The 14,203-nt window shown below is 41.2% G+C and overlaps 1 protein-coding gene across 45 annotated transcripts in view; it reads left to right on the top strand.

The window, feature by feature from the left end:
- MAGI1 (membrane associated guanylate kinase, WW and PDZ domain containing 1) overlaps positions 1 to 13,763 on the top strand; it is a 293,011-nt gene extending 279,248 nt beyond the window's left edge. For 30 of the 45 annotated variants that reach the window (XM_040646375.2, XM_040646359.2, XM_025154745.3 and 27 more), the window contains 5 exons: positions 4,809 to 4,899; positions 5,021 to 5,084; positions 5,905 to 6,051; positions 7,171 to 7,309; positions 10,919 to 13,763. In XM_040646375.2, the coding sequence (XP_040502309.1) occupies positions 4,809 to 4,899; positions 5,021 to 5,084; positions 5,905 to 6,051; positions 7,171 to 7,309; positions 10,919 to 11,622 (1,145 nt within the window). In that variant the 3' untranslated portion in view covers positions 11,623 to 13,763. Of the gene's footprint in view, positions 1 to 4,808; positions 4,900 to 5,020; positions 5,085 to 5,904; positions 6,052 to 7,170; positions 7,310 to 9,316; positions 9,406 to 10,918 lie in introns of all 45 variants that reach the window. The other 15 variants (XM_025154746.3, XM_015293281.4, XM_015293283.4 and 12 more) reach the window with 3 other exon arrangements.
- Positions 13,764 to 14,203: the final 440 nt, after the last annotated feature.

Raw genomic sequence — 14,203 nt, 5'->3', positions numbered from 1 at the left:
GGTGCTAATTTCTGCTCATAGAACTGTTCAGTAAAAGCAAAGATCTGCGTTATGTATCGTTTTCATGGAATGAATCCCTAGCTGCAATGCAAATAGGAACGGAGCAGACATAGGTATAGATACAACAGATATTTAGCATAGCTGGAATGGCAAGAATTTTGTTTGTTCTTTGTCCTGCTCTGCAATTGATAGGCTCACAGGGAGAACTCAGTTAGAAACTCTTTCACACTGCTCTTCTTCGTTTAAGCTGAGTCTGTGGATATAGGATTTGCTGGCTCAGACGCAAAAATAATGAGCATTTCTGTACAGTACATTCCTTGCATTCACTTAAATGTAGGGAAAGCGCCATTAAGTTTGAAAGAAAGGCTGAAAAGCTGTAACTGAAGTGAAGATGTCCCCCTCACAATGAAAACTACTGGAAGGAGACCTTTTCATTCTGCAGCCTGACAGGAAACATTTTGCTGTTACTCTGTGTATGTGGACTAGCACTACTGCTCTTCATGCTTCCAAGGAAGCAGAGGGAAGCTGTGAACTGAACAGGAGCCTGTAGTGCAGAATGAAGAAGTTAAATGATGTGATTTCCTGTAGTAATGTGAAATGTGGATTTAGTTACCCCATGCAAAATGATGGTGCTGTATTTAGTTATAGGGCAAAAGCTGGCCAGGACCAGAAGTGATCTGCTTATAAATCATTTCTATTTAGTGTGATCTGTTTTGCATGAAGGCTTTATTTTCCCACTGTCTAGCAGCTACCAGGTCAAATGGTATGTGATCCTTTTCTACTTCCAGTTAAATGAGTATTCATGAATAACAAAATGGCTGTGAATCAGGCTAACGGCTGAGCTGGCCTGTGTGTGTTGGTTTGGGAAGGTAAACCAGGGTAAGAATTGTTCATTACCTTTATTTTGATATCTGATCAAAGTCAAGGAAATTGAATTTTTGAAATGAACAATTTATGACCTATTTGGGTTTTTTAAGAGGAACATAGCATCCTGGTGTGAGCACTCAGCCAGCCTTGTTCATGCAAATGAGTGTACAGAATACCTTGCTAAATTGCTTATGTTCGAAGGGACCTCTGCAGCTGTGACTGACATCAGGCATTCCTAGAGAAGGAGAGCTATAATTTAGAGAAGAAGCCAACTCTTTTTCTCTCTCAGCAAATGCAGGCTTTGAGCCTTTTTGTTTGCTGTGCCCTGGAAACTCAAAGTCAGATTGCCAGCTCTGTCTGCTTTTAATTTCCGGAAGCCAGTAAGGCCAGACCTTTGAAAAACATGGTGAGAGGTTTGCTCAAAACCCATGAAATTTAAGGAATCAGTCTCAGAGTTGTTTTATTTTTGTTGCCTTCTGACTTTCGGGTGCTTTTTGGCAAGTCTAAGCATTTTAGCAGTGTACTTTGTTGGGGAATGACAAAAGTAAGTTGGAAGCTGTGCTTCTCAAATAAGGGTGAAACTAAAACTCATCACAAGACTCACCATAAACTCACATTGCTAATCTCTTCTAACATTATTAAAACCACCAAAAGTTTTTGCTGCGTAATAGTCTTGCACCAACTCATTGTAATGGATCACCACAGGAGTGTATTTGCAATGATACTGCAGTGGTTTAGCATGATGCGAGGGGATGATTAGCCAAAAAATGCCAATCTTAAATTGATGGCTGGGTGTTCTAGGGCAGAACAGGGCAAGGAAAACAGTGAAATATGTAGGGTTTGGAATGTGCTGTTGTAATTATGATAGAGATAGGCTTTCCTGTATTTTTTTTCTGTCCCAGTTTTGCATGGTGGCTGGCATGTGTCTGGAACCTGTGTCTAAAACACTAGCAAAAATGGTGCACAAAACCTGCCTCGTGGGATAGGGTGGGCCAAAAACAGGCACAGTACAATTGGTGTGAAGATACATCTGTACCAAAGATGTGTTGTTGCTCAACTTGTTATACTTAGTCAGCTACTAAAGGGTAGGAATGTTGCTTTTCCTTTGAAGCCCGTCTTCATCTCATCTCCAAATATTTGTGGAGGATTCCAGAGGTTTTGTTCCGAGTGAATACAATCCACTTAAGCATGTTGCGGGACCTTCTGGTGTTGGAGGCAGATTTGAGCATCAGGGAAACCCTACAAACTACATGGAATTATTTTGTAGAATCCAAGATTTTAATAGGGACACAAGGACTTCTCACACAAGTCACGCAGAGCCTCTTGCTCTCTGAGGCACTGGGTGCAGGCCAGCTCTGGTCTGGAAGATGTTAGGGCTCAATATGCTAAGGGCTTGGGCACATTGACTTGGACACAGTGCTGCAGGCAAAGGAGCTGTGCTCTCATTGAACTCATCTGTTTGAACAGGCCTTTTTTTCGCTCTTTGCCTTTTCCTGAGTTTCTCTTGACGTGGACTAGCTGTGGAAAGGAAAAACCTTCAGCTCTTGTAGGTTTCTCCATGACTGAAATAAGTCCATGAAATAAAATAGGTTCCCAGGACCAAGTACACCCATGATCACCACTTTTCCGTGACTTAGGCAAAGAAAACTCCCATTTCTGCAAATTCTTATTATAGTTGGACTCTGTTCAATAGTGGGAGCTTTTCTCATACTCAGTGAAGTGAATGAGTGGATGCCAAGAGCTCATGAGGCAAACAAGGGCAGGACAGAAGATATTGTAATTTTATGCTGGAGAGCCAGCTATTTCCACCCGGTTTATGTTGCTGTTGTCTGCTGGTGGCTCTTTTATAGGAGGCACTGGAACTGGAGAAAATCAGTAAAGAGACAAAATATATCTTTTTAGCCAGTGATTCTGCATTCAGCTTAGATTCTGCTCTTCAAAAATACTGATCACTATTTTGTGATCAGTTGTCCCCTCTTCTAGACACAGTGTGTATAGGCACGTGGTGGGTGTGGATGTCCTGTATGCAGAACTGTTCCACAGATGAGTTGTGAGTCAGACTGGGAATGCCATACCCAATGAGTGGATGCTTCTATTGACTGTGGTTTCCCAATCCCAATGCCCATCATTGTCTGAGGTCATTCAACACTTTGAGTGGTTATGTACAGACCATGCACTCTTCCTCTGAATTCAAATTCCTGTGTGACCAGGAGGGTGTTTTCAGGCTTTGCTGACCTGCAGGCACACCAGGACGGTTCAAAGTCTGAAATTGTCAGTACTAATTTCAGTTCAGGTTTGACACATTTTATGGAATATGCATTGAGTTTGATATGCATGTGTTCCAGATCTGTCCTCCAAATCTAGGTTGCTAAAATTTGACTAATGGCATTTGCACAACCTCCATTTTAGAGAGAGTTTGGAAGGAGTTCTAAGTTTACGCTGTTGGTTTTTTTTTAAGCCTACGATAAAGTCCAAAATAGCAAGATTTTGCCAGGCTGCACCATGAGGAACAGCTAGATGGTCCCTTCTAAGTCGTGTCTGCAGCAACTTCCTTCCTTCTTCTGGGAAGCAGGAGTGAGGAAACCTCTCAGAAGTACCTCTTGCTTTGCGTGGAGAAATACAGCTTTTGTGCAAACTGATGTTGGGCCAAGAGTCCTTTATTGCAGTGTAGATTGAGTTCTGAGGTTAATCCCCTTCTCTGTGTTCTCTTGGTGAGCCGTTTTGTAAACGGTACCCACAGCAGTTGATGTGTCTGATGCAGGCAGTTCTGTGTCCCTGTGTGCTGCTTTGAGTGCTCAGGCAACAGTGTGTTGTATTTCAAAGACATATTTCGGTAATTTGGGGGTTTAGTCACATTCGATATCACCTTGTGAGGTATTAGATAAAAGCCATATCTCAATCTCACTGAAGATTGCAGTTTGTGGTGGAGGAAGTACTGATAAGCTTATAATACATGGAATAGCTATTGCTACTATAAAATTAATCCAGCCAGCCTTCCATATTTGGAGACTTTAATGATCAGAATTCATGTCATTATATAACAGACAAAACTTTCTTCAACCCTTCCTACACAATTCAGCCTTTGTTCTGAGTATGTCTGACAATCAGAGAGATCTCCAATCCAGATTGCCTTCTTTTTTTCCCAATTGAGTGGCTTTAGGATTCCCTTTAGATTGATGATAATAGTGATGCATTTGTTTACCGAAAAGGCTTCGTTGGTGGAAAGAAATATCTTTTTATTATATAAATTATTTATTATATAAGTTTACTATATATATGATATGAATATATAGAAATATTTTACTCTCTGCTTAATGCTCTCTGTGATAGGTGGCTGTGGTAGCTTCTGGTACACTCATTCTTTTCACGTGAAGTGATTCAGCGATGGAGCTCAGTGTGATGTTTTCACTAAAGCCTTGACATTGTCAAGAGCATAGGCTGCAACAGCAGCAGTGATGTGACAATGTTTCTTAGCTGGTTAGCAGCGCTTAGAAGTTTTTTATCTTACAGAGAAGAAAAACACAGTAGAAAGTGATTTTGTACATCTGATAACAGATACCAGAAAAAGCAGACCCATGAGGATAGAGCTGTGGGTATCCTGATCGAGTGGAAGGAATCCCTGCTCACGTGGGGGGGTCAGAACTAGGTGGGCTTTAACATCATTTCCAACCCAAAGCATTCTATGATTCTCTAAGAGATACAGCACAAACAAAGGCCAGTATTTCCCTGCAGTTGAGGTGCTGTACGGTTTCATGAATGTAATTACTATGACATATCTTAGTCATTATCCTATTAATTTTGAGATTTAGGAAATTTAAGCTGGTTTCAAGTTCTCTAAAGCCAACTTATTGATGCTTTCCCGTGAAATGACTTTGCAAAACTTCTTTTCAATGAACAACCAATGGCGTTCCTCCATAATGAAAAAAAAATTTGTTTTGCAGAATCCTCCAATGCTACTTTATTGACCAATGCAGAAAAAATTGCTACAATTACAACCACACATACTCCTCAGCAAATACCACAGGAGACCAGGTCAGATTGTTTTCCTTGAGGAGAGCGTGATGCCCTGCTCTCTGTTTGGTTACTCCTTGATCATCTTCACATCCCATGAGCTGTCTTTTTCCTCTCTCCCTCTTTCTCTCATGCACTGCAGCAGGAACAACACAAAACCAAAGCAGGAATCCCAGTTTGATTTCAAACCACCCCAAGCAGCACAGGTAAGGAATGTTTTTCTAATTGCTTTGTTTACCACAGACTATTGCTTCCAGTCTGCTTAAGGGCTGTGCTCAAATGTTTCCCTTGAAAATCCACACTGGGAGGCTGTTCTCCCTCAGTCTGTTTGCTGGAGAAAGAGGGATTTGCTGATTAGTTTCTTAATACATGTTGCTTTTGTTTCAGCTGGCAAACATTTCCAAAACATTCTCACTAAGACTTCAAGAAATAGTTAACATTTTTATGGCAGTAGTGATTGATGTGCTTGTCTGTGGAAGTGTATGTTTTAAGGGGGCTCTCCACAAAGCACTGCTGTGTGCAAATGATAAAATCAGGGAACAAAAAAGAGCAAAACTTAATAAGGAGCTGCTGCTAAAGTGCTCCAGGTTTTGTAGACCGTACCTTATTAAAGAGATTATTCCACTGTTATCTTTCCTTGCCACTGGCCATCCCAGAAGTAACTTCTTCCATCAGGGACTTCAAAACATCCCTATGCCAACAGCATTGTGCTGTACAGAAAAACAATGCATGTACTTCTGACCCGACAAAAGAAAGATAGAAGGAGTGGTAACAAAACAGAGAAGACAGCACTGTGGTGTAGACTCATCCCAGTTACCAGCTAATTAGAGCCTGGCTCTGGGAGCAGGGTTGTCTTCACCGCCCTTTGCAAAGGAAATCCTCGTGTGTGTGTGAAAACTCAACTGATTTTGTTTTTAATGATGAGTAACAGAAATAATAACATTCACTGGCTGAATAATTTCAAAGTGAGAATTCGAGATGCATTAAACTTTCTGTTCAATTGCACGTATGTTGTCTTCTTTCCAGCAGGACCAGGATTTTTACACTGTTGAGCTGGAAAGAGGAGCCAAAGGGTTTGGCTTCAGCCTGCGAGGTGGCCGGGAGTATAATATGGATCTGTACGTGCTGCGGCTAGCTGAGGATGGGCCAGCTGAGAGATGTGGGAAGATGAGGGTATGCACAAACAGGTTTTAAAGGCGTGCTGCTTTGCAATGCGCTGACTTGCCTGCCTCTCCCCTACAGACACGCCTTCTGCTGTGCTAGCTAATAGGAAAATTAAATGTTAACTGAAAGGAGCAGTAGTTCCTGCCTAATGCTGTCAGTGGCTTCTGGCACTCTGTATATAAAGAGACTGTATATACAATCTCCAAAAATGTGTACGCATTGGAAAACTTTCAGCCCGTCCTTGTTGCAACCCATATTTCCAAATTGTAGTACTTAAACAGTCCTTGAAAGCTAACAAAAATATGGGAAGCAGTGAAAATGTAAGTCACAATCTTTGCGGACTCCTTTAAAGCTGGAGATGTGTAGAGAATTAGGTTGTCCTACCTGATCCTCGTCTCAACTGGGGGTAGAGCAGTGAGGGGCCATTCATATATATTGACTGTTGGGTTGAAAGATTATGGGATAGTTTTAATTAGTATTATCTGTTTGCTGTGCATATCATCTAAATTATAAACATTATAGCACAATCATAGTTACAAAATGCCTACTAAAGGGAAATTACCAAGTTTTATGTATTCCTTGCTCCTCTGATAGAGAACGTGTAGTAACTTCAAAGTATGCCTGTCTCCTCCAGACAAATTACATGAAGGGCATTTTCAAAATTCTGTTGCTAGAGCCAGATTTATAAGTCCAAAAATTTTGCTGATGAAAATAAATCATCACTGCCCTGTGGAAGCCAATGCTTTGACAAGTTCTTCCAAGCCCTATTGTTCTATCCTGATAAATGCTTATATTTACAAGAGGAGATTTGCTGGTTCAAGGCAGGTATTTATATCCAAGTGAGAAGTGGACCTGAAAAAACTAGTAGAACATCTTGATTGAAGCAGGTTATAAAACAAGTAAGCAGTTTGACCAAAACCTTGAAAATAGTCAGAAGAATAAGAACACTTCTCACATAGACTTAGTTATTAAGTGATACAGTAGGAGTCAGATACGTGTAGCCCTAACTGGTGCATATTTTGTCCTATCCCTTTGCTGTGGCCTTTGTCTTCTGCGCAATGTGCTGGTGGGGGCCCTCTTCAGGGCTTCTTTCTAATCTCAGGCTCTTGTGTTTTATTGCTTTGACAGATTGGTGATGAAATCCTAGAGATCAACGGGGAAACTACCAAGAACATGAAGCATGCTCGGGCCATCGAACTGATTAAAAATGGTGGCCGCAGGGTCCGCCTGTTTCTGAAACGTGGAGATGGCTCTGTCCCAGAATATGGTGGGTCAAACTATGAAAACATTCCTTTCTTCCCTGGCATCACTCCATGAATGATTTGTCTCAAGATCTGAAGCGGGAATTCTTTTTTATTTTCCTTTCTCACCAGTGTCTTACCAACCTTTGCAACATATGGTTAATTGCCTCGCTTGTGCTGAATTTTCTACACATTTCATCCTTTGCTTGCTTCCATGGACTTGGGGCGCAGTGTAAGGCAAGATCATCATAGCAGTATTTTTTTGGTGATCAGAGAGGAAAACAAAACAAAACAAAACAAAACAAAACCTTATTGTCTTGTCCAGCCAAACAAGGAATGTCATTGAACTGTGCCAAACTGTTTCTCAGCGGCTGAATTGTTGTTCAAATAGGTCTCTACTTCTAATCAATGCAAAAACTGGGATCCTGAGTTGTTGTTCTGAAGCAGTGATTATTTATTTATTTTTCGGTTAGGATTTTCTCTTAGTTCTTGTCTGTATTCATAGACATGAATGCCAAGATGGCTTATGGGATTTTTGCCTTCCCTTAATATTTATGTAAATATTTATAAAGTTATTTAAGGAAAAAAAAAAGAAAGAAAAAAAAGCTTTACTGCAAAAAAAATATATTGATTTGGCCTCCTGAGCCCTTTTCTCCCCCTTTAAACAGTCTGCTGGTTTCAACTTGTTAATTCATAAGGTCTGAAAAGGCATGGAGGTTATGAAAAGGTGCTCTCGTCTCTGTGGTGGGGGAACATTCAGCCCTCGTTTCTTACTAAGAATTGCATTAGAATTCCTTTTCTTCCCCCGGAGGTTGGATTGCTGGGTGGCTTAACATAGCACACTATTTAATATTACAATTATGTCTTATTTATTTGAGATAATTGTCATATATTGTGCCCTCGATGGAGGGCTACTCCCAACCAAAGGTCTTTGAGGTTTCTATAGAAACTGATGATTCAAGGGATGTCCTTTACATTTTTCTCCCCTTATTTGGGTTATTTCTGTGTCAGTAAGATCTGTGTTTATCATTCGCTCCATGTTCTAGTAACAAAGCCAAAATCATTCTGCACAATTTATGAACTAGATTTTCTTTACATTTACTGTACAAGGTTTGAGAGTTTCTGCTCACTCTGTTCACTACTTAACTTAAAATGACCGGTTCAGAGTATGACCAACCAACAATTGAAGTATTTAACAATACAAAAGGGAAGTTGTGGGTTTATACTTCTGTAATATAAATAGCACAGCAGAAAGTTCAATGATGGCACTGAAATTCTGTATTGTTCTTTCTACTTTTGTCTTTTCCTATACTCCTTTGGATGTACAGTACTGTATCATATGCTAGACTGCATCAATACCCTGTAAATTAAGTGCTTCGCATCTCAAAGCATATGTCTGTTGCACTGAGGATGAAAATCCAACACCAGTTTTCTTTTGGCTAATGCTAAACCACTAAACGTTCATTCTCCACGCAAGGATTTAATATACAGGGGCTGCACTACTTACTGTAAAGTTTATCCTTGTAACATTTGGGACTCCTTCCTCTCTTTGTTCTGTTCGCTGCAGTCACAAATGGTTCCTCTAATAATGTTAAGTTCCAATATTTTTCTGACTTGATTGGAACGTGCTTCTCTATGAGGCTGTATATTTTTGTAATGAGTTTTGTACTTATTTTTAATGTTGTGGTCTCTGGTGGACTTTATTTTTTGTTGTTGTTTGATTGTTAATGTTTTTTCTATGACATTCTGTGTCGCTGTTCCAGCTGTCTTTTAGAATGGATGCTCTCGTTGTCTGGGTTATCGAATCACCTCTTAGATGTCTCTTTATGTCACAATAATAACAACCGCTGTCTTTGCAGCCTTATATTTGGGTGAAGCCTAGACAATCTGACTGGAAAAATAAACTTTCTTTATTCTAAGATAAAATATGAAGATTTTTCTTTCTTTCACCTTTAATATAGGGAATCTAAATTTTCTACTTTTCTCTTTCTCTTTCTCCTACTTTTCTTGGTGCTGGGCTCTTCCTTCCTCAGCGATGATACCTCCTAATATCGCTGCATGTATGAGAAATGACAAGCTCGGGGAGTCTTGCTTCTACCTTATGGGCCATAATCAAACTACGGTTTGTAGCTAAAATCAATATTAGGTGTTTTTGTGCTGTGGCCTAATTCCCTCACATTGCTTTCCGCTTCGCTATATTTTATATGTACAGCAATTCATTCCGAGCACCCTGCGTCCCCTGAATTGTAAGTACACCACTGAACACCTTTAAGCCTCGCTTGTACCATGTGTGATAGCCAGGGTGCTGCAAGCCACGTGCTTACAGCTATGGAAAAGAGGTATGGTCCTGCCTGGGAAAACTAATGAGCAAAAATGCACACACGTGAGTCACAATATGGGTTTCGCTTGGAAATCACCAAAATAATGGTCCATGCCCACACCGACCCTCCCAGGCTAAGGAATGGAGATGTCACCAGGTGGGAGATATTGTGGTGGCAGGAGCAAGCAGTATGTATAGGGTTTGGCATGGGGGAGGGAAGACAAAAGGGAGAAAATTAGAAAAAAAAAAATCTGTCCCCATACATGTCTGTGAAGGGTTTTGGTCACTGCCATTGGGACAGCCCAGCTCGAGGTCAGTGTGGGCTGAAGGAAGTGTAGCAGCACCGGCCGAGCTGCCCCGCAGAAATTGCTTACAAACCAAAAAATACAATAACAAATAAAAGCAGCACCCACATCAAGTCAGCATGGCTACTTTAATGATTGCCACGTCTGTAATGAATCATTCATAAACATCGTTCCAAATGACGTGAGTGATTGAGGCTAAGCTAGAGGGCAGGGCTGCGGGCTCAGTTCTGGGGTTTTATTCAGCTTTACAGTTTGGGTTACAGAGGTAGCTCAGCTGGATTTTACATGAAAATAATGAGCTGGAGATTGGGTGTTAATCAAAGCCATTCTACATATTATAATACCTTTCCATTGCTTTGATACAAAAAAACCATACCTTCTGTCATCATCTGTTGAATCATTGTGGCAAAACCAAAATCTACCCTAGGACTTCTCATAACATGGCAGAATTAAGTGAGATTAAGTAATGTCTTAAAATGGAAATTGCACGATTACAGTCTAATTCTCACACCTTCAAAATGTTCTTTTGCAAGGTCAGAACATAATGATCAATTCTGTTTTCTGCACTTTTTTCCACTGTTTGAAACAAAGCCTTCCATAACAGGAGGGCAATGCTTTCAAAAGCCACAAAAGAAAAAAATTATGCCCTTAGGCCCCTCTTTATTGGAAACTATTACAAAAAAATCCAACAACCCAAAGTACCTTTTTTTTATCCCCACTGGAGAGAAAGTAGCATAAGTGGATGGGGGAAATGTAAAATGCCCCATGACAAGAAGAGCATAGCAATGCTATCGGCCTGGACCAAAACACGGCTAAGAACAGAGCAGCACCAGTACTAACCTGTAACTCTCGTTGTTCGCAGTTAAATTAACAAAAGCTTTGGTTAGCCCTCGCTGACTGCTTTAACAGTTGTTTGTTTTTGTCACTAATGAAGTCTGAAGAGTGCTAAGTGGTGTCACGGCGCTGCGGAAGGCTGCGGTACCAAACGCTTTGCTGTTATTTTCTTTCAGACCCCAGCAGTGACAGGAACAGTCCCGCCACAGGTTCACAAAATGTATCGGAAATGAAACCCGTGCCATCTGACCGACGGCAGCACCCATCATTGGAGTCCAGTTATCCACCAGACCTTCACAAATCATCACAACATGGGGACAAGCGGACTTACGTTAGAGACCTAAAAGGCAGCAGAGAGGTTAGCAGACATCCCAACGAACACCACACTTGGAACGGGACTTGTAAAGCCAACGACACCGTGCCAGGCAGGAGGACAGAGCGGTCACCGGAGAGGAGACGCGAGAGGCAGCCGGAGAGGGCGGCGGTGAATGGGCAGAAGAGGAGGTCACCCGAAAAGCAGCGCAGGGAAGGGACGAGGAGTGCCGACAACACCCTGGAGAGACGGGAGCGGCACGAGAGGAGGAGAGACCTCTCCCCAGAGAGACGCAGGGAGCGGTCACCCGGCCGGCGCCGGCGCTCGCTGGAGAGACTCACAGAGCCCAGGAGGTCACCAGAGCGGAGAAGGGAGAACTCCTTGGATCGGCGAGCCAAGTCATCCGACCGGCGGAGAGAGCGGTCGCCCGAGCGGCGGCTCAGGGAAGAGCGGGCCGGCCACCGGCAAAGGGAAGATGCCAGCTGGAAGCAGGAGGCGAGCCGCCGGCACCCAACCGAGCAGCGCAGGCGGCCCTACAAGGAGTGCAGCACCGACCTCAGCATCTGAGGGGTCCCCGCCACCTTCCCTGCGCCGCGGGAGCTGGAACCACCCAGGCTCCACAAGGCGAGGAGGCACCCGTTGGTCCTACAAACCTTTTATGCAGATGAAATCTTATAAGGAAAAAAACATTTAAAAAAAAAAGTGTTGTGCCTGATGTACAATATTAAAGAAAGTATTTTTCAATGTATTCTTTTTTTTTTTTTTTAATTACTTGCCAAATGTTGGTCCTAAAGGATTATAAGGTTTTGTTTCTACATTCTTTGTAGATTTCTTAAGAGTAATTCCTTTATCAGGCTACTTTCCCCCCTCCCCAGTATAGTAAATGGGGGTAGCCAGTAATATAACATAGGTAAAGGATTTTATGACCAAGTTGGAATAATTTGATCCAGACTGTTCTCTAGTGACTCACTGCTACACTGTATGTAGAAAATTTTTTAAGGGTTGGGGGTGGGGAAGGAAGAAAATTGTTCATCTCAGTAGGAATGGAGCGCTCCTGCTGAAGGAATTAAAAAGAAAGAGAAAATGTTCCTAAAATTGCAAGAACTGTTTGAAGAGACTACTGTTTCAATGAAGGATATTTATAATAATAAATAATAATAAATAATAATTAAAAAAAAAAAGAAAAAACCCACACAGCACAAGGTGATTTGCTCTAAGGAATATTTAGTTTGTTCCATGAACAGTTTATACTTTCAGGCCCCCTCTACAGGATGCGCAAAGGCAGAAAGACTGGTAACCACCATGCCTGTGTCACACACTAACGTAGACTGTTGATCTCTCATTAGCCTCAGCAACACTTAACAATATTTCATTAAGGCAGCCACCACAGCCCTCCTCATCTTCTAGGTGTTTATGGACAGCAACCCGAACGTGCATGGTATTGTGTGTCTGCTTTGGAGCAAGGGAAGGGAGCGGGATCCCGGGAAGGCGGTGCGGTGGGGAGTCCTCCCTTGGAGCAGGTATATTCCTTCTGCTCGGGCAAAACCAGTGGGCTCTTCTTATTTAGCCAAATTCAGACAAACTCTCTCTTCTTCTCGCTCTGTATTTAAGTTTTTATTTACCGATTCATCCTTACTGAGACAAAAGGTGTGCACTTGCTGAAAAAAAAAAGAAAAAAAAAAAAAAAAAAAGGATGTATCAAGGGAAAAACACAGGCAAAAAGAGGCAATCAGTGGGACGAGCTGGTTGTAGAAGCCTACCCGTACTGGTTATATGCTGTAAAATTGAGTCTGAGAACAGCAGCAAAAGGGAAACCTGCAAGTTTCTGAGTTGTGTTTTTAAATTTGCAAGTTGTGTGGTAAGTCTGCTGTAGTATTGGTCTGAGATTTTAATGGATTACTGCCTAGCTGAGCCAAAATGTTTGCCGTTACTGTTGGACCACTAAAGTAACCTGCTGCTTTTTACAGTGCATTGATGTGTACATGTATACTGTTTCACATTTTCCATATGAACACAAAAACATTGCAAGTCTATCACTGTTGTTGCCATGGTACTGTAAAAACAAAACCAAGAAAGAAGATGGCCAATCATTGTGTGTACAGTTTAAATTGTAATTAATAGAGCCTGTTGGAAAAAAAAAACACAAAACTGTTGCCTTTTTCTTGTATAAAAGAGGATTTATGACAAAATTTAGATGTGAGGAATGTGATTATGTGTTTATATTTCTGAAAATGGAACAAATCGATTCAGGGGAATATATTTTAATGTAAACTGAATCAGGTATGTAAAGCTGTTTTAAAATGGGAGACTATATAAGTAATTCTAAAGCTTTTGTTGGTTCAAATATCATTTCTTTCTTCATGGTGGGCCTGCTTATATATTCTTAAGCACATGTATGCAGTCTATGTTCTTCAATCATCATTTCTTGCAATGTGCTATTGACATGATGCTCTTTTCTGTGTTGATGAAAAGCAGTATGTGGGCCAATCTTTTTTATAAAACACTATGCATATATAAATACTACATTGTTCATAGCTTTATTTGACTTATTGGGTTTATACATAACACTAGGATGAGTAGACGTGGACTTACCCAGTATGAGCTTCTTTCCTTGGAACAGACACTATGTATATGATGTAGCAACAAAGAAGGAGAAAGTCTGTGAATGCTATTTTTATTATCAAATAAACTTTTCCATACAAAGCATACATATGAGTGTAGTGATAAGATGAAGGAAGAGCCACACCGTTATGTTACTTACTCATCCCTTGTCTAAAGCAGTAGTCCACAGATTCCAAGGGCCATCCATTAAATATAGTAGTATTTGACAAGTGATAAAGCACAGGTTCCCAGTTTTCCAATATAAAATATTCTTCCCCAGAATAAGGAGAAGCTGAGGGTTTAAGCAGAGCAGAGTGTGGTTTTTACACCTGGGGTGCAGCCTGAGTCTTTAAGGGTGTGTTTGGGTCTATAGGAAAATGCACAGATATTTTAGGTTTGACTCATTTATGATGCTCAGTGCTTTTTCACTACAAAATTGTGTTATGATGTTATACATGGCTCCTGCATTTTTGTCCTCTGCTGCTACCACTGTTTACCCTCTCTTTTAACATAGTTTAAATGGTCCTGGAGAGCTGATAAATGAGTC

The sequence above is a fragment of the Gallus gallus genome, chromosome 12, assembly GCF_016699485.2.
Source record: "Gallus gallus isolate bGalGal1 chromosome 12, bGalGal1.mat.broiler.GRCg7b, whole genome shotgun sequence".
Classification (NCBI taxonomy): Eukaryota; Metazoa; Chordata; class Aves; order Galliformes; family Phasianidae; genus Gallus; species Gallus gallus.
The sequence above is the reverse complement of the archived record's forward strand: the minus strand, read 5'-3'. Positions and strand labels throughout refer to the sequence as shown.